General features: G+C 37.7%; 1 protein-coding gene across 5 annotated transcripts in view; it reads left to right on the top strand.

Moving 5' to 3' along the window:
- Positions 1–21,408, top strand: part of LRRIQ1 (leucine rich repeats and IQ motif containing 1) — a 167,751-nt gene that overhangs the window by 112,524 nt on the left and 33,819 nt on the right. For all 5 annotated transcript variants that reach the window (XM_037885640.2, XM_043546886.1, XM_043546892.1 and 2 more), the window contains 2 exons: positions 17,904–18,036; positions 20,169–20,229. In XM_037885640.2, the coding sequence (XP_037741568.1) occupies positions 17,904–18,036; positions 20,169–20,229 (194 nt within the window). The remainder of the gene's footprint in view (positions 1–17,903; positions 18,037–20,168; positions 20,230–21,408) is intronic.

Here is a 21,408-nt window from a genome sequence, read left to right as displayed (position 1 = left end):
TTTGTCAAATTTTGATTTAAAATGACAAACGACAAATGTAATGAAAAGTTCTGTGAAACTTTTTTCTCAATTAAAAAAATCAATTTTTTTTCGTGATTTTTAGACCAGCTCTACTTTAAACCACTATTATTTCTACTCCTTCATCCTGGGGCTGTCTATGGACCAGTCCAATTCCCGGTCTCGTGTAGAGTAGTCTGGGGCCTTTCGGACCCAAAGAGTTGATCTGACAGCTACAAATTGCTGGCGTTCTCCGTTGTCTCCTTCTTGGAAAATTCCTGTAAATCGTGAGCCAGAGTGTGGCATAGTCCGTCTCTGCCACAGTCAGTTCAACTGGCAATATGGCTGTATTACCCTGCTACAGCAGCACAAAACTGCTGGGTCTGGCCCACTTGGAATATAAGCTTTTGAAGCACTTCAGATCATCCTGGCCACCTGATAGTGAGTGCAGTCCATCTACCCATATGATTGGTGAGCCATGTTCATCATTTCTCTTAGGTGGGGAATCAGCTGTGCAAGAAGGAGAAACAGAATCAATCTATTGGAAGTCAGTAATCCTACTGAAAATCTTTAATGTCAGGATCCACTTCTCTTGCTGTTACTCAGAAGTTCAGGCACTATACTCTGATGTCTTTATTAAGTTTTACTCACAACCGGTGACCGGCTGGCATAGAAGTACATGCATCAAGGTACATCTGAACTTCTTGGTGCATATGCACTCTCTGTATAGTCTTCAGATTCAGTGAAAATAACTCATTAAGGTGGCTTCACTCCTGAATGTGCACAGTGTTCAGTGTCACAAGGTTAATCTCTATTAGTCATATTGTTTTATATTGTTAGATGTAGCCTGCAGGCTGGAAATTTCTTAATAAGCCTTAGTATCTAATTAGTAATACTTTGTCCTCTGTCATCTTATGATCATTGGTCACTAAATTATAGAAAGCATAATAAGAAATATAGAAAACATAATAAGTACTAAGGATAGATTTTCATAAATATTCATTTGAAAACTAACAGGTTCTGCTTTTATCGGTCAGTTTTTATTTAAAGACAAATGTATTTAATTTCTCTAACATTGCAAATGAAAATACAAGTTGTTTTCAGATCACATCAACCAAAAATTAGAGGAAAGATGATTGTGTGGTTACAGCACAGGACTGGGATTCAGGAAAGCAGGTATGAAATCCTGACCCTTGTGAAATGAATAGCTAAACTCCTGTTGTCTTCAGTGGGTTCAGGTTTTCATCCATCCTGGCTGTGACACAGACAACTTATTTGACTTTAGGTATGTCTCTTAAAATATGTCTGTGCCTCAACTTTCTCATAACTCATATTTGTAAAGCTCATCTACATCCACAGACAGAAGGTGTTACTTAAGTGCAAAATGTTGTTATACTGTATTTATTATTACTAGGCTTAACTTAAACCCATGAAAACTGAGACTTAGGACTGCCACTTTGTCTTTAAATTTCTTTGCTATACTAGGCCAAATACATCTGGTAATTTAGGATTCCCTTTTTTGGTTAATATAAGTACGCACTTTAAAAATGTTTTTACATAAACATGTTTAACATATGTAATATCCTATACTGTAGTAATGAAAGGAAATACATTGGAAAATATAAGTATGTAGTAAGTAAATAGCATTTACTTATTGATTCAAATTCCTAGTGGTTGTCTGGATATAATATCTTCAGATGAAAGCTGACAGAAGAGTCATTGAGATTGAGATATTTTCAGTAACCTTTACTAGTGCTGTGAAACAGATAAGCTTTCATTATATCAGGATGTGTATGTCGTTCAAACGGTAGATAAGAATATTATGAAAGGTAGCTAATACACATGGGTATTAGTTGTTTTTAGGCTTTAATAACTTGACCATTTTCAGTTAAAGCATATAAAAGGCCTTAGTTCCCAGAAAGCACAAATTGTTTGTATACATCCGATTTCTAAAATCTGGTCTAAAAACACATCAGTAACCATGCTACAGAATTAATTCTCTATAATTTAACAAATGTTTTCCCATGTTTACAGTAAAAATATAATAATCTCTCCCAGGCACTATATTTTTATGGCAGACTATGGAAGCAATATCTGATTCTTACATACTGCATTGGTGAAAGTGACAGAATAATGCATTTCCAAAAAGCATAAGATCTATCTTGAGATGTAATAAAATGCATTTAAAAAAAACCTGTAGTGTGGAAGGGAGTCTGTCTTTTAAAATCATAGTTCTGTAACTTTGTTTCTCATTATCTAGTGTGAGCTCACACAACAGAGCTCTGCACATTGAAATATTTTCTCATTTTAAGGAATTAATGGCTCTCCACAAGCCCTTTAACATGTAAAATGAGTAGGTTACTTGTGTCCAGTACATCCAGAAAGAGCCAGGATAAAATAAACATAAGGAGTTGGATATCTTGGAAAAAATCTGTCATGGGTTTGGGTTAATCATCTCCAGAAGAAATCAACTTGATGCCTGAAATGTAAGACTTCTTGGAGAAAGCAGTAAAGCCTGAGGCAGTGTTGATCTGAAGGAGTGCTCTCCATGGGTCAGAGCTGCTCTGCTGGCAGAGTGCAAACCCAGTTCACAATAGCGGCACGCTGAAAAGTTGCAAAAGACTGCAGGGGCCTTACAGTGCACGCACTCGAGCTTCAATTACATAGTTTTAGTAGCCCAGTTTCTTATTATGAAATAAAACTTTAAAATGAAATCTGTGCCTAATTTGCCAGTCTTCTGTCCATCAATGATAACATAGGCATTTTCAGTGATCTTGGAATAAACCAATCTTAAAATTGCTTCACAAGCTTAAAAATTAAATAAATAAATAAATAAATAAAACCTATTTTGTTTGGTGAGCAATGCAGTGTGCATTGGCGTTTGAATATTTAGAAAGTGAATTCTGTGTTTTATGTTCAGAAGTCTATTTTAAACAGTAAGGTTGGCATTTGCTTGTGATTCCAGCACTGTAAGTACCAGCCATGGAGATACTACAGCTTGATACCCTGCTGCCTTACTGTGGTTCTGGTCTTCCAAATTCCATGGTGTTAGCCCCACAGGATTTTGAACTTGGAGGAATGTTCCACCCATTTGTGCACTGTCCCCTCTCCTCATTCCCTACCTCCTCCCATTTGAAGACTCTAGTCATTTGTAATGATATTAGGTGAACAACAGTAAGCCGCTTGTGAGGCTGTCTGACTTTAATATGTTCTCCAATCTTCTGTGCCACAACAACCTTTTAAGGTCCCAAACTATTAAAAAAAAAAATGTTAGAGCTTTGACACCTGGGTCACACCTGGCTGCTATGGCAATTTACCTGGCTTTGAGGGAACAGGGGTAGAGGGGGACTTTACATTTAAAAACAGTAGAGCGAGGTCTTCCTGCTTCTTAAATTAATGACTGACTAAATTGGACTTCAATGGGTGGAACTAGATTAGGCCTCATAATTTCTGCAGCCACTTAGGGCAATTTTTTATCATTCTTGAATAAGATAGCTGAACAGTAATTTACAGCATCTGAAGTTTTCTCTCTCTTTTTTTTTTTTTTTTGATTTAGCTTCTGTGACCTGGAACTGGGTAACATAAAACAAATATTTCTGCCTCGCAACCAATTTATAGATGAATAAATTGAGTGCAGAGTCAAAATCCACAGCTTTTTACACTGCATAAGGCAGTCATTTTGGATGAATAGACTCCTGAGTACTAAAGCATTTCAAATCCTTTTTCATCTGACCATTCAGTGACCTGATAACTATTTCCTGTCCCTAAGTAAGGTTGTGACCCAGGTCTTCGAGTGCAAAAGACAGATAATTTTAGCAACAAGTTAAATCCAAATGGGTTTGGTTGGAGGGGTTAAGGGAGAATAAATTTGGCTAAATTCCTCTTTCAATAAAGTTTTACAACATTTGAACTTAAGTCTAATTAAAAATAATCATTGAATTTGTTGCCATGTACTTGGATGACATACGTCCATACTATTTATTTTTTTAAAACAACATGCCAAGGCAGAGATTCTACTTTTACTTTCCAGAAAGTCACTAAACATAAAGAGGTTATCTTACTTAGTTTTGGATTGCTAAATATTCTAAACGTTTAACTCATTTAGATATACAAATAACCTTTTACAAAGGTTACACAGAGCATTTAGGTATATACTGCATATTCAAAGAAGATCCTCAAGTGCCACATTATGTGATAGTTCACTTCACGAAAATAAGTTAGGAGTGTGCAGAGTTATGACTCTGGGTGAACAAATGAATTCTTAGAAATAATTCCTGTGTGCAACTCCTGTAACAGATGGCAACATGATACATTTTAAATCCACAACAAAGAAAATAAAGTATTCTATAAATGTATATGTTATAATACAAATGCCTCTAATCATCTGTCTTAACTGTTCAAATACCTTTGAGGTTGGATTAGGACAAGAAAGACCTTTACAAGGTCATTTTGTTGAACTGAAAATGTAATTGACTGACATCGCTTATGAAGAAATTATTGGTTTTCTATTCTGTGCATGGGACCTACAGTGTTATGAAAGATTAATTGTCTTAATGAGGTCAGAGATCTACAGCGTTCAAAAAAAGTTGTTTCCTTGTGACAACATTTTTAATATTAAACGCACGTTTGAGTTGTTTTTTTCTTTTTTCTTACTAATAAAGTTGAGGATCAGCAGTATATTATAACTCCTTTTGATGATGTGAAATATTCTTTTAAACAAAACATTGAGAAAAGACTCCAAAATTGAAACTTAGATATTGAAAATATAGTGCTGTTAAATAAAATGAACAAAGCCCTGTACCTTTTACAAGATTCATATAATCTACACAAATAGACCGTAATCATGCTAGATTTAGATGCTTTTACAAGGAATTGTAGGTATGGTTACAAACTATTCAAATATTGTAATAGAGGAATTGTAGAATAATATATCTAGTCAATTTTATATTAACCTTTAGGACATGTGTTATATAATATACACTTTTCTACTCCATGACTTCAAAATTCAAATTTTAACATGTATAATATACAAACTTTTCAAGTTATGTCAAATGTATATGTCTGTACTGTTTATAAGGAAGGTGTTTTTAGGTTGGAGTTACACCACAGTGCTTCTTGGTGTGTGTGCCTTAAATATTTTATCTTGCCTATGTATATTCAAAAAGAAAATTAAAAAAACAGACTATTGAGTTTCAAGTTTTAAATAGGCTTGGAAACAAATCTCATACTGTACAATTAATACTGGGTAAAGAACAATGTGAAAATACTATATTTTCCAATTGATACAGTTAGCTTCCTCAGCTGTGACGCAGGAAACTTCTATGCTTGTAAACATTGTCACGGCACTGCAGAGATCATGTTCTACAATAAAATGTCACTTAGATGACCATTCAAATAATTCTTCTATTCATATACTATCAGGTTAAAATTTCTGACATTTTATTATAATTGCATAAATTAAATTATTGCAACTAAAAAGCCGTTGATAAGGCTTGTGTTTAGCCCCCTGTGGCACGTTCAATATAAAGGAATAAAAATAGCCAGACAAGGGTAGCAATTAACCTCACTTTCACATTAATTATACAGCAAGTGGGATATGCTTAAGCATAAGTTATTTAAGTGGTTTTCAAGTGCAGATTGAGTACCAGGCTTACTAAACTATGAAGGGTCATTTCTCTTAAAATAGTTACATCATTATTGTACTCTAATATGAAGCATTTTGAAGCATATGAAGAGAAAAGGGGCATCTTTTATAGACATAGTTAAGGATTTAATTGCAAATATACATTTTATTATTTCTAAACAGTTTAATATGTATATCAAAGTAAAATGTATATAGAGAATTTTCATTAGAGGTTCCTCTTTTAAGTAAGAAATTGATTGGGAATTAAACATAAAACAATCAGCTACAAGGTTAAGCAGAGAGTTCTGATTTAACCTCGAGATGACCTGGCCTTGTTTGTTCAGATGATGGTTCTAAAAGTGTGCAGAGAATATTCCCTTTTGATACAATTATTTGCTGCAATCCCTGACCTCACTGACTGTCAGGGAGCAGGACTGAATTGGCCCTTTCTCTGATATCGTGACATTGCTTCTGTTGCCTCGATTGTGACCTCTGATTGCAAGATACCCTTGAGAATTCTATATAATAAGCATGACTCCTGATTCTTAGCCAGGTCTGCTTGCTTAGGTTTTGTCAGACTCTGCTTGTAGTCTGGGCTACATATGCTAAAACATCACGTAGGCTGTCATGGTATTATGTGACTTTAGTACACCATACAAATCTCTTTTGAAACTTTTTTTTTAAATGCATTTTGCAAATACTAATGTTTGTAAAACTTACTTGACATACATTTCACAAATTCCTTGTTCATTAGATGTCCATCATCTCATATGATGGATGTGATGGATTTTTTTATATTTGTACAAGCATCAAATAGTTTCATAGTCACTGATTAGTGATATAGTATGTCTTATAATATGTTGTACAAGTTATGTAACAAGAGCTTTGTCTTATTTCCCTGTTCAAAGTGCTTCTTGTTTCCAAGTCTCTCTGCCAGTATGATATACTCGGATGCCTCATATGCATCCTGGCAGCACTGCTAGAGGGTGAAATCCTTATTTTCATTGTACAATTAACCATGTACAAGGAAGCAATACTGGTGAGCTCCCAGACCACCTCAAAGTGAGGTGATCTAAGGTCTGGCTAGATGAAAACTGTAGAACCTGGCTGGAATCTGAGAGAAGGAAAGTAGTAGTATGAACTTTAAGTTTGTTGGATTTCACATATCTTTCTGTTAATTACCTTTTAACTACATTCCGTTCTTTTTTCCTGTTTTATTAACCATGGCAGCTAGAATCATGAGGGAGAGGAGAGCCTCTTCTGAGAATGTGCTTGTTTGGGGGACTATGATGCCATCCAGGCATGTCTCTGCATTAATTGCTTCTGCTGCAGCAGCTGAACCAGAGTGGGAGAGCTGCTTGCTTCAGAGGTTTGAAAGGGTATTTTGGGGACTATGATGCACCCACTGATGACAAGTTTGTATGTTTTTCATTAACATTTTTTATCATCGCACTGCCGTGATACATAAGTCTCTGTGAGAATATTTTTAACATGCTGTTTCTAACCAATTTATTTTCCTTTCAGATCAGAGGAGTAGAAGAAATTCTGCTGTAACACAAGACTGTTAAGCATGCACTTACTTTCAGTTATTAGAGTGCATTTAGACAAATGCAACTACCATATGTTGTAAATATTTCTAATTAATGCAGGACTTTTAATTTCTTGAGCTGTTATAAAGCTATCATCATTTTTGTTCATACTATTTTGCTGCTGTTTGTGTTGCAAGAATCTAATAGAATCTGTCTAGTAAGGTTTTATTTTGTATGAATCTCTGTGTGTTTTCTCTTTTTTTGTGACTTGCTTCAGCTCTTCCTGGGAGAAGCCATGGATTCTGGGTTCTCCCAAACAAACCCAAAAGCAGGCATGTGGTATTTCCAGATTTGTCCATTAAATGCCATCAGCTCTGCCTTATTACAGAGGTTATTACAGATCAAGTAGCATCTTCTTAATTGGTTTGTTTTGATGTCATTTTGAAGACTTCTCACCTGAGATGACAGCATTTTACTAGTATAGTTGTAGTCTTTAAAAATTGCATAGATCATCATATAATTGGACATTCCCTGTACTGGGATAGGGACTGTGTGTTTTGCCTGCTCAGTGCCAGAGACAGGGACTGAGCATATATAATTGGCATGGAGGTTGCAAGTGAACAGTCAGGAACAAACAGCAGTGAAACAATTCATACTTCTGCATGTATCTCAGCTATGGACATCTTGAAAATTGGTAGAGATGAAAAAGCAAAACAAAACAAAAAATGAGCAGAGATTAGAGAGACAGGACAAAAGCATCACCTGAAGTCAGAATCAGCATCCTAATGCCTGGATTTAACTGGTTCCCCTGGAAACACCCTAATTAAACACATGATCTCCCCATTATTTGTGTCCCAAGTAAGTGAACTTGGGTATATTCACTGTATTTTTAATAGTTGCCCAAATAAGAATATCTCAAAAATCATGGGAATTTGTGTACAACTCCAATGAGAATAAAATATTCATCCTCATCTTACAAGCTTAGGTGAGAACTTAGTGAATTAAGCAGTACAGAGTTGTCATTAGCTTAAAGTTAACTTATATTAAGTAGGCATTGTGCGAGTATAATAGTTCCTGCAAAGGACTGTGGGAATTTGGATTCCTGGGTTCTGTTCTCAGCTCTGACTTGTTATTTCTGTCAGGCAAATCATTTAGGCCTGGTCTACACAAAGAAATTGTGCCAATGTAACTATATCTGTTTCTAAATCAATCTCGTTAAATTTGGTGCAGCCTCCTAGATTGACACTCTTAAGTCGTTTTAAATGTGCCCACACAAAGAGGTTATGCCAGTTGTAACTAAATTGGTTCAGAAACAACTGTAGTTAAATTGTTGCCATTCCTTTGTGTAAACAAGTCAGAAGACTCTCTTTTCCAAACAGTTGAGGCTTCATTAAGGAACATTTGTAAAGTCCTTTGAACTCCTTGGTGTAGAAATACAGAGTGTTACATTAGGGCTAGAAGAATGTGTTCAAACGACTCTCTTCCTTTCTCAATGGTTCCCCTTGTGCATGGAATGTCCTCCCTGAACTTAACTATAAGATCTTGTCCTTCAAATCCCTCTTTAAGAACTACTTCTGCCATATGTAAAGTCACCAATGAATTATGACTTGAAGGGAAGATGGGGATAGTTGGCATTTATATCTATTTATACTGTACAAATTGCAAATACATTTTAAATGGTATGTATTTGATTATACTCGTTTCCACCTACCATGTCACTTGTTTCCTTAGATTTAAGCTTTTTGGGAAAGGGACCATGTCTTCCTATATGTGAATCTGAAATTGAAATCAATACGCCGATTGAAATCATTACAGTTCTTTCCGTTGACGTCAGCTGAGCATTGGATCAGGCCTTGTTTGTACAATGCACAGCACAATGGGATGTCTGATCTCACTGGTGCCTCTGGGTACTACTGTAATATAAATATTAAACAATAATTCTCACATCCTTTTTCATATACTTTGTGTGTGGAACTTGTATGAGAAAATACATAATGATGTAGTGTGATATGACTTATTGCCATATGTTTTTTAATTGCTGCATTTCTCACACTCATGAAGCCATGAATAGTTAATACAATACTCTTATCTAGTTAAATAATACATATTTCATCACAAAGCAATGACCATGACTGACCCAAAAACAAATACTATTTTTCATCATTAGCTGAAATAACACAAGATAAAACCCTTCCAAAATGAAACACAAATATGAATGTATTGATCAGCATAATATGCAAGCACATGTGCATTCATAATTTTACCATACATTGATAAAGTATACATTTTCTTTACTAAACTTCACTTAGTGTTGTTCTAAAGAAACTGCAATTATAAGTACATATACAAATCCTATTATCAATTGACAAATATTAAGTTATAATGGTGTAATTAGAATATACTTTAGAACAAAATATTTAGATATTAAAAGCAATATAAAACATACATAAATACTGTAACATATGTTTTTTAAAGTAACAATATAAGGTTTGGTGAAAAATATACATTTCATAAATAGTATTGGCCAAATATTCATCTGGTGTAAATCATTGTGACTCCCCTGAAGTCATTTTATACTATCCCTACCTAATCATTTCCTTGCTTGTAAGTACTTAGGATGATGCAAGTTAATTACAGTGTTGTCACTTAGTAATCTCCATTTTTTAAAAAAACGTTTGGGTTTTTTTAATATCCCAGTATTTCCTCCCCCTTGCCCTTCATGCCCCACCAAAGACACAAATTGTTACAATGATTGCTAAGCTGGATAATGTTTCCCAGCTTGCTTTCACCACTGAATCTTAGAGTGGTGGTGAGTGGGAACAAACTCTTCGGCTTTGACAAAATGGCTTCTGAGACCCTATTAGGAAGGAGACTTCTCACACTAGGCAAACTCCAGCAAGTATTGTGCTTGCATCTGCCATCCTGGAACCTTCAGGATCAGATCCAAACCATATTCAAATAAGGAAAAAATAACAGGCTTACTGAGTGTATCTCTATCTAGACCGAAGAATAATCCTAAACCAAGGAGAGAAATCCCCACCCAACCTCTTTTTGGTACTCTAGTCTCACACTCAAAATCTAGGGGTAGTAGAATGGGTTTATCCGTACTGCTGTCCTGAAACCACGTCCTTCCACTCCATGACAATGCTACTTGTCATAAGCCTGTGCTTCAAAGTGGAGGCACTTTTCCATTTGTATTTCAAACTAGGCTCTGGTGCCTCCATTCTTGTTTTGCTGCCTTGCATCTTAGATTGCTTACTTTTGCTGAATGTTGGCTTCTGCTTGTTTTCCCTGAAAGAAGCTGCTGCACTTGTACTGTCTGCTAGTGTGCCTAACAAATTTCTGGGATATGAATATAGACTTCAGCAAATTCATGGACCCTTCCTTTTGAATCACGTTGGGAACATTCTTTACACTTTCTGTAGCAAAAAGCGGCCACCTTTTTGGTCATTTATTACTATTGTTAAGTGTATGGGCGAGCTCCAAGCTTTGCTATCTCATCCCTCTCTTACAGTTCTTTATAAAGATAAGATAATGTGTCTCAACTTCTGAAACAGTCCATCCATCTACCCCACAGACTCTGTGATGGTCCTAGGGCAAATTTGCTCTATAAAATGAATGTAATGCAGGTATTCTGTTGTTAGCTGGATAGGACCTAATATTTTGGAAAGTCCTGCAGATGACGTATTGCATTTGACAATTTTCTTAGGTGTTGAGATTGTGCAAATTGATCATCCTCACCAAGCAGATCTATTATGTACTCTCTGGAGTTCAACTACCGGATGGCCTTAAAGCCAACTCTAGTAGCGTTAGAGCAGCTTCTACAGACTCCCAGTGTCCATCTCTAAGATTCACGGAGAGACTTCGAGGAATTGGATGCATATTTTTACCCAGAATTATTCTTGATGTTGAGGCTATATCAGATTAATGTTTCCATCCTTCCACTAAGCACTTATCAGTCACCTAACATAGTGGATTACTTCTGTTGTTAATCTCAAGAGTTTGAGAAATGTAGAAGTAATTTCATAAGGGAGAAACTGTAATGAAGTTTGTGGCTCATTTCTGGTTCAATCCCCAGTTCAATATTTAGCCAATTGAGGGCTCCATAATCCTCAGAGAGGATGACCTGAGGTCATTGGGGACAGGATAGGGTGGAGACCCAGAGACACTGGGAGACCAGGATCAGCAGGCCAGAGGCAGTATCATGGTAGTTGGCTGCGGAGGAGAGGCTTGGAAGCTGGGACTGAAAGGCTGACAGCCAGACTCGCTCTGTTGCTGTCAAGGAGGCAACAGTTGCATCTCCCAGGGAGATACAGGTAGCAGCCTACAGGCCAAGAGGATAGGGTGGCAAGGTTACAATGTGATGATGATATTGATGAATTGGACTGCTTTTAGGAGCTGATCTAAGGACTGTTGGTGGTTTGATCTTTGCATTGTAACATAAAATCATTGTGCTTAGGGTGCCATTGTGCACCTGGTAGTTTCTGGCGGCGCTAGTAAAGCAATTATGTGTTACTTGAGGTGTGTGAACGTTGATTGTTTTTTTTGTTCATTGTTCTCCCCGTCAGTCTGTCTGTATCCATCTGTTCTGTCTTGCCTTATCCTTAGATTGTAAGCTCTTTGAGGCAGGCATTGTTTGTGTTCTGTTTATGCAGTACCTAGCATAATGGGGTTCTGGTCCATGATTTAGGACTCCTAGATGCTATGATAATACAAATAATTTAGTAATCCACCAGGGTCTGGCTGCTGAAGAGTTTAGTGCTTGTAGCACCTTCAGCGCTTGCCTCCGAGGACATAGTATAGACAGTAAGATATCTAGGAGGAGCTGGTATGCCACAGCACTTGCTGCTATACCCTAGAGCAGCAGTTCTCAAACTATGGGGCTGGGCGCAGGAATGTGTCAAGGGAAGTGTGAGCTGTGTGCTGCTTTTTTTTTTTTTTTTTAAGAGCTCTGGCTGTCAGCCCCAGGTGGCTAGGGCTCATGCAGAAGGACCGTGCACACCTGGGATGCGGGGATAAAGGGGAATTGCTGGAGCCTTGCCAACTGGGCTCGGGCACTCCTTCCCTCACCCCACCCCCATCCCTCACCTGGAGCCAGCCCCGGGGTGGCAGTAGCAGCACAGAAGTAAGTGCAGGGTGTCAATGGGGCACTAAGTCTGCTGTGAAAAGTGATATTGATGAATATCACTTTTCACATTGCTCCCCTTACTTCTGTGCTGCTGCCAATATGGCACTGCCTTCAGAGCTGGACGCCTAGCCAGCAGCCACTGCTCTCTGCTCTGCCTTCAGAGCTGGGTGGCGGATTATGTACTTGTGGAGGGGAGTGGGATGTAAATGACTACAGACACAAAGAAGGGAGGCCTGATCAAATAAGTTTGAGAACCACTGGCCTAGAGGAATATCAGTTGCAATATGGCGCTTTATCAACAACTTAATTTTCCCAAATATGCAGTATGGCCTCCACAGATCCATATTTGCCCTTCCTTCTATCGCTCCAATTCTGTTTCTTTGGTGTTTTTCTTTATTTCAGATTGAAACTGAGGCGGGGGGGAGCCTCTTTGCCTTTTTTATCACTTCAGGTTTGGTACCACTCTGCATGTGTAGCAACAACATGCAGCCAAGTGCTCTCAACGTTTTTGAACCCTTACAACAAGACACGTGGGCTCTAAATGGATTTGTGGAAATGGATATTTTGGAACATCCAGCTACCGATAGTGATTTAATTATGTTGTAGCTAGGCTTTGCAGAATTGGATTTTTATTCTTTTGTAATTTTGACAGTTAATATTGTTTATTTTAAGCTTTTTTTTTTAGATTTTATCAATTTACATTTTCATTTTTGTGCAAAATTATGTTTTAGCAATTTTTTATTTTCATCTATTTATATTTTCACTGTTGCAGAAAGTATGGGGGAGCAGACCATCATTATTTAATGACAGTAGACTGAGAGATTCAAAAAGTTAGCTTTGTGATTTGTTAAAACACAAATTGTTAACATCACATCAGCATATACAAAGTAAATATCCTTGAATCCAACTCTAAGACGTTCTCAAGCATCATTTTTCTTACTTTGTCTATCTGAAATTTCCATTATTATTGCTGCAGATATTTTTGTCGGTGTATATGAAATCTGTATGTGAAATCTGTGTTTGTTGACATTTACCTATAAAACTGTAATCCTTACAAGCCTAGCTATAGCACTAAGTAAATGCTGTTTCAAAGTATTTTAGCAAATGCACTTGACACATTTCTAACTTGGTTGATTTTGATTTTTCTAATTGTCCACATATTTCAGTTCACACTAAGGACTAAGGTGGTAGGGAAAGAGAGGAAGAATAGTCCAGTGGTTAGGGTGCTAGCCTGGGACTTGGGAGACCCAGCTTCAATGCTCTGCTTTGCCACAGACTTCCTATGAGACCGTGGGCAAGTCAATATGTCTGTATATCATTTCCCTATCTGTAAAATGTGGGCAATAATACTTCACTACCTTAGAGGGTTGTTATATGAATAAATGTATTCAAAGATGATAAATAAATTAAAAGGTGCTCATATAACATGGTGACTGGGGGCATATAGGTACCATAGATAGAAAAAAAAATTGCCACTCCAATGATATGCTACTCATATTTTTTTCCAATTGTTTTGCTCCTAAAATGGGTATCTTGTATCTGTCACTTGATGCAAATGTTTATAATCACTTCAAATTATGGATTCTAATGAAAACTGTTATGCTTTGCTTTGGAGCTACAAATGGTATTGCCATGATACCTGTCTTCTGTTTTTCTTAATGCAACCTCATAGATTTCAAGAATCTAAATGTTAGATCAAATGCTGGCACAGATGTTACAAAGATTTGATATTCATCCAGCATACAAGAAATGAAAGACTGCTTTCTTTCTAAACCTTGCTTTGGAAATAGTAGCACTAACATTTTGTGAGGGAGTTGAATTATTCCTATGAATCTGGAAAGTTACAGAGCAGTTAGAATCTTAGTCTTTCAGCATTTATGTAGTTTACTTCTGTCTTATTTTTCTTCTATATAATTCACTTGATTAACCATTTGCGTCTGGCTATCATGCCAGGTGCAGAAGCAAAAAAAAAAAAAAAAAATCCTACTGTTTTGCCGCACATACCTAGTACAATATGGCTCCTTTAAAATGTCAGTATTACAAGGTGACATGCTGATATTTACCAGAGCAATGCTGAATATAAATGCCAGAATGGAGATTGTCATCTGTGAAGGAGTTAAAATGCATCTACTCTTGGAAATAGATACATTCTATAGTTCTCTACTTGTTAATCTTGGATTTTTCATTATCAAGGAGTAACAGTGGTCCCCAACTTTAGGCACTAATTTTAGTCCTGGTATTCATCGCTAGAATCTCAATTGTGACTACCCAAAACAGTGGCCAGGTCATGTTTTCTTAACTCTGTTTCTAGACCATAAAAATCACACAACCTTCTCAGAAGAAAAAAAAATCTTCCAGGTAATTTTACTATGAGAAAACTGAGGTGTCATCTTTAGCTGAGATATGGTATTATATGGAGGGAGGCAGGTTAGGAGTGGAGAGGTAGACTTTCAATTTGTCAGGTACCTGAAGTCATGTGAGTAGAAGAGAGCACCCAGAAATAGAGTGCAGGGGAGGGGAATTGAGACAGCTGTCAAGAAAACTGAAATAGGGAGGGAGGAGTATGGCCTCACAAACGAAAAGTGGGACTGATTTTACCAAGATATTGGACTCTGGCCCTATTTGAGTCATCACTTTTTGAGGATCAGGGAGACCAGAGCATGCTTGCATTATGAAAGGAGAGCACCGGAGAATGATGGTGGGGGTCAAGGGAGGTCAGGATGTGAAAAGGATGGAATCACACTAGGGCAGGTGGAGGGATTAGAGGAGAGCAGGAGGGGGAGATTGTGGTAGCTTTTATTGATCTTCTCTTTGAAATCTGAACAATCGTGTGGAGAAGGAGAGGGAGAGAGTTTTAGGACAGAATCAAAGGTTGTAGTCCTCATTTTACTAGATTCTGGCTATGTATGCTTCAGTTACTTTCTGCAGGACTCTTGCTGTTGTGAATGGGTCAAAAAATCTGTGTACGCAGTACTCTGTGTTAACCTTTTTCCTTAGTACATTTGTAAGTTTCTGGGTGCTTGTTGAATTAGAGTTCAGTTTCATGGTCAGACATTGCATTCCCTTGAGAAATTTCCATTTTATAGCTCTTTCATTCACCTTCAGAAGTTAATTGGGCTCACTGGGAAACTCCTGGACCGTGAGTGCATAGTCAGGGCAGCAAGCCTATGGCGCCACTCAGCACTGCCTGTGCCACTGCAGCGACGCTACTTTTAGTGCGCTGGGAATCACCCCCCTAGTTCCAAGGGTAGATGTAGCCTGCAAATCCCCACTCGGCACCCTGCATACTTTCTAGTTGCCCATCCCCCCACTAGGGGAGCAGCTAAAGTTCTTCTGAGCTGGGGAATGCAAAGGTTCAAAACTACAGATTAAATACAAATAATATTCTAAAATATTATTCTCAGCTGCCTCCCTCTGCCAATGTTGGGCTAGGTTCCTAGCGCTTTAGTTAGGTGTTACTAGTTACGCCTCAGGTATTACTTTCCAACTTAATAAGACCAGAGAAATAAGTGGCATAAAACTAGAGACCTGAAATCACCTCCCTATATTTTTTTATGTTTGAAAGATCCTTCTTAGACCAGACATAATCCTTTAGAGACCCAAGTGAGTTGATCCCTCAATTTGCACCCCAGTAGTAAGCTGACTACTTGAACAAAGTCATCCTCAAGTTCCATGAAAAAGGTTGGACATGCACAATTGTGAGGATATTATCTAGCCCAGAGAAATTTAATATTGAAATATGTAAAGCATAACAGGCTGCAGTTGTGTGTTGTGCGTGCTGACTGTTAATTGACAACACCTAAAAATCACTATTGTATTGAGTCTTCTAATCTTAAATGGTTAAAGTGCATGTATCATGTAGGTAAAGTGTAATAGATTGAAAGCTTAGAAATGATCCCTTAATGTGTTTTATTTTAATGTTTCTGAAATTGATTTAGTTTTCTTGTATTGCCTAGTGGTTAGAGCACTGGACTGGGACTTAGGGGTCCTGGGCGTTTATATTTCTGGTTCTGCTCCTGGCCCTACTAAGTGACCTTGGTCAAGTCAATTTACCTCCCTGTGCCTTAGTTTCTGCATCTATAAAGTGGGGAACAATGATACTGACCTCCTTTTGTAAAGTGCTTTGAGATCTACTGATGAAAAGTACTACATAAGAGAGAGGTGGTGTTATTATTACTGTCATTTCTCTCTGAATAGTCAAAAGTTCCCTTTAACCTGGTATTCCAAGAGGAGTTTATGTTTTGCAAATAGATAGGCCTGATTTTCAAAGATGGTGAATGCCTGTAGCCCCAAATGATTTCAGTGGGATTTGTAGGTGTTCAGTACTTTTGAAAGTCAGGCCACAAGCTGTCAGAAAGCTAAAGTCCTAATTTAAGAATGCTGTCAGGTAAATAGCATTTTATTACTATTGATATATCGGATCCCCAAACACATGATATTTGGTATGGGTGGTTTTGAAGGTTCACAAACAGAACAAGAGTGGTTGATTAACATTTATTATTTTTTTAATATATTATTTTTTTCTAAATAAGTAAAAAGATTGTAACCTCAAGAAAAATATTTAAGACATTAACACTGAGATTTAAGTGTGTGGATATATTTTAGGGAGAGACAAGAGAACAGAATTTTCTTATGCATTACTAAGCAGTTCCTGCATAGCATTTGCCCGTTTGAGAAAACAAAAACTGTGTTAAATGTAATATGGAAAGTGGCCATTGTGTTAAATAGCAGATGTGATTTAAAAATCAGTTCATACATTTGTCAGTTTAATGTACGTACATTTATCTTGATCATTTCCTTTTTTAAGTAACTGGATGTCAGAATGTTTTGCATTGCTATGAATAAAACAATTGGCAATATTCCCCAGACATAACACAGTCAGAAATCCAAACCATACACGTAGCAAATAATTAACAATAATTTGGGAAACATAACTTGCCAGTTAAAAAGAATATGTACTTTTTATTATAGCTTATTGTATATGCGACTTCCTCCCTGACTCTCTGCCCTGCTTTCCCCCCCAACACTCAGAGGTAAGTTTCAGCAGTTGTTCCAACTCTTCAGCTAGATTTCCCCCAGAAAAAAAACCTTTGCTAATATATAGTTAAGATTTATTACCTTAACATGAAATGACTGTTTGGAGGCAGCTGAAGCTGAGAGTTGGGATCACTATCAGTTGAGCTCTGCCAACTTCTTGTGTGACTTTGGGCAAGTCATGCTTGCTTTGGTTCCCTATTTGGAAAATGAGGATAATAATATTTCCTACCTTATGGGGGCAAAGTAAAGATACATTCATTAATGTTTGAGAAGCATCTAGATGCTGCACTAAGCAGGGCTGTAAGTTCCTAGATAGAATTTTATTTCCCCAGCTACTGCAGAAGGATGCTCTGCAATCTTCCCCTTCCAGACACTTTTCTTCAAAGGGTCAAGATTTTATCCTAAAAAAGAATAATGTTTAAAAGTAATCCAGAGGGCTTTGGACTCTTTTCAGGTTATGTGGATAATTGCTGGTTTGTTGACTTCCTCAAAATCATCTTCTGATATTTGCAGAGTTTGATGATTACTCTTTTACTCTCTCTTATTCTCAAATAACAATGGAAGATGAGGATCTCTTTCTCATCCCCAGGGAGGGAAGAAGATATTGTCCACTTGGATACCACTTCAGCTGAGAAATTACAAAGGAGCAAAGAATTTACATACCAATGGCTTCACACACAGGTCGGAGATTATGAAGCAACCAGTTTGAGCAATGTTAAATGGTGAGTTCATTGGCTTTTAAATTAGATTTGTGTATTTTAAATACCTCTTGTAAAGTGAAACCTAGGTATATTGTCCTAAAACAAATATGGCTTTATAGCCAAAGGCCAGCACATCACAATACCAGGTCCCAAACAAGTTTCAGAGTAGCAGCTGTGTTAGTCTGTATCCGCAAAAAGAAGAGGAGGACTTGTGGCACCTTAGAGACTAACAAATTTATTTGAGCATAAGCTTTCGTGTGCTACAGCTTACTTCATCAGATGCATTCAGTGGATGAAGTGAGCTGTAGCTCACAAAAGCTTATGCTCAAATAAATTTGTTAGTCTCTAAGGTGCCACAAGTCCTCCTTTTCTTTTTGAGGTCCCAAACAGACTCCCGTTAAAACTGATTTAATAATTCTATGGATCCCTCTTCTGCAACTGATTGGGAATTGGTATGCTACCAGAATGCAATATCTAATGGTAACATATATAAGTAACTTTTCACCACAAATATGAGGAATTGTATTCTATGAAGAATATAGGAAAAATATATGTTCTTCACGTGGGGCATAATTTCCTTGTTATATAATGCATTCAAATTATTTTAGTGTAATAGCTAATTAGATACACTGTACATATGTTGTTAGGATATGTTAAGGAACTAATTAAAACTTTACAAATGGATAATATGTATTTTTATTTTATCTTTGAAACACAGAGAACAAATGAAGAAAATACAACCTTGACAAGTCTATACTACATTTGGATAAGGGGTTGTAAAACGCCCCTCCTCTGTATTAACTTTGTTTTGGTTACTAACTAGATCAAATACAAGTATAGATTTATTAAAAATATTGTTGCTCCTTAAACAGAGATGTTAACATAAACACAGTGCATTTACCATTTCTTGTTCATAAAGTCAATAGCCAATAAATATTTGGCCATTGAAGTCACTGCGAACTGCAGTGACTTTTTTCTTTTAAAAAGAAAAATCATGCTAGTATGCTTTATTTAACCTATTTCTTTAAGAAGCAAAAATATTAATTTCTGAAGAAAACTACTGTACTGATATATTTTTTCACTTAGAAAAAATAACCTTTCTCTACATTGTTAAATTGTGTATATCAGATGAGTAAGTAGCAATAATCTCATAGTGAGCTTCATGGACTCCAGGTGTTTAAGGTGATTTTTCACTGCTTTTGATTTTAATGAAAACATTTTGCAAAGGAAAACAGGATGATTTTCAAAAGTAAGAAAATATGTCCGTCGCAGGAAAAGTTTTAAAATCTGAAGTTACCTCTGCAAATGTGCGTATTAGGGGTGCTGGAACAATTTTTAAAGTGGGGTGCTGAGAGCCATTGAACCAACTGTAAATCCTGTATATGATGGAAACCACTTCAAGTCGGGAGGTGTGGTAGCACCCCTAGTTCCAGTACCTCTGATGTGTAGGACATTAATATTGGTACTAGAGAGACAAGCTGGATGAGGTAATATCTTATTGGACCAACTTCTATTGGTGAGTGAGACAAGCTTTTGCGCTGATACAGAGCTCATCTTTAGGTCTCTGCCACATCTGTTTCAGAGTGTCACATCCTGGGACCAACACAGCTACAACACTGCATATCGATATTTTGTCCAATCCTGCTCCTATTGAAGTTAGTGGCAAAACTCCCATTGACTTCAATGGGAACACAATGTGTAAAACAGCTGATAGATTTAAACAACTTCATTGTGACAGAAGATAAATATAACAATTGATTTGATAAGATCTGATAATTGTGAGCCTGAACCAAAGCCCACTGAAGTCAAAGGGAGTCTTCACTTTCTTCAGTGGGTTTTGGATCAGAGTCTATGGCTGTAATTTATACTCATTCAGCAAACCGCTATATTTTTTGTTTCCAGTCATTGACTGATTTGCATTTTGAGAACTACATCTTTGGCTAGCTTGAAATAACTGATGACTATATTTGAGCTACTCAGATGTTTAAAAAATAATATGCCTTGATATAAAATAAAAAAAAGTCATTGATCATATTTAACTGAATATGTTGCTTTCTCTATTGAGCAATAGTACTTCCAGGAAGGTATCTTATCGAAATCTGTATAGTTAAGGTGTTTCTGAAGTATTTGCTCTGGTTTTTATCACTACACAGCAATCGCTTCTTGCCTGACTTAGATCCAGACATACTCAATGGTGGACGAGTTCAGCTAGTGGTAAGATGTTTGTTTCACTGTAAAACTTTATAAAATCAGCACTTAAACCTTAATAGCTGATATTCCCAAATATGTATGCAGTATGAAAAACAAGCATGATCTTTTTTTTTTTTTCTTGAATATAATCCTTTTATTTAGTTCAAAATTTCCTCTTCCGGGGCTAATCTGCCCGAGATCTAGGGGGCCAATCTCTGTTGTCTCTACTTGTTCAGAGGCGTTAGAGTGTGGGTCAGACTCGGGTGCTTCTCCCTCCTGGGTGGCCTCGTTTTCAGCTGCTTGGGTCCGCCTACCTATGAGAGCGACCCTCTGGCTTTGGGCCAGTATTCGGGTTCCCAAGGCCCTAGCTGCCCTTCTTTCCCTTTTCGTCTTTCTACGCTGTCTGGGAGAACAAATCTGGGGGGATATTTCAGAGAAGGTTGTGGGTTGACAGCCTACTGTGGATGCCTCACTACTTTCAGGGCTTCCCCCTTTCTCCAATTCCCCTACCGGGAGTATCCAAACCCTGGGAAGTCCTTCCCTATGAGCACCGGGTATGGGAGTTTAGGGACTACCCCTGCTGCTACCTCAGTAGTGTTCCCCTGAATCTCGATTTTTACTGGGATGGTGGGGTAATAACCAACTGTCCCATGGACGCATGTTATCCCCGTACACTTAGCCCACAGCAGCTGACTACGCTTCACGAGCTTCCCTGAGACAAGCGTGATAGCACTCCCCAAATCAACCAGTGCTGTGGTCTCTACCCCATTTAGCTTCACTGGTCTAGTGTACATATGTGGGGTTAGTGAGACCCCCCACAAGGTGGATTAGGGAGCATGGGTCTGCCCAGTTCCCCAGGTTACACTGCATAGGCTCCTCGGCATTGGGACACTGTACAGCTATGTGTCCCCACTCCCCACAGGCGTAACATCTGTATGGAGCCTAGGCATTCCCCCGGTCTCTTGGTTTGGATAGTCTAACATCACGATCCTCTTCCCCCTCAGTGCTCGACTCTTTGTGGCTTCTGGTGGGCCTTCAGCCCCTCTCTCTTTCCACCTGGGTTCTCCTGGTGGCCAGTCACCCGAGCTCTAGGGCTTGGTGCTGCTAGTTTAACCCGGGTGCTTCTTCCTTAACTGGTCAGGTCAGCTCGCTGTCCTTCGCCTTTTCTACCAGCACGACAACTTTGTCATAAGTGGAGGGTTC

Source organism: Chelonia mydas, chromosome 1 (assembly GCF_015237465.2).
Source record: "Chelonia mydas isolate rCheMyd1 chromosome 1, rCheMyd1.pri.v2, whole genome shotgun sequence".
NCBI lineage: Eukaryota > Metazoa > Chordata > Testudines > Cheloniidae > Chelonia > Chelonia mydas.
The sequence above is the reverse complement of the archived record's forward strand: the minus strand, read 5'-3'. Positions and strand labels throughout refer to the sequence as shown.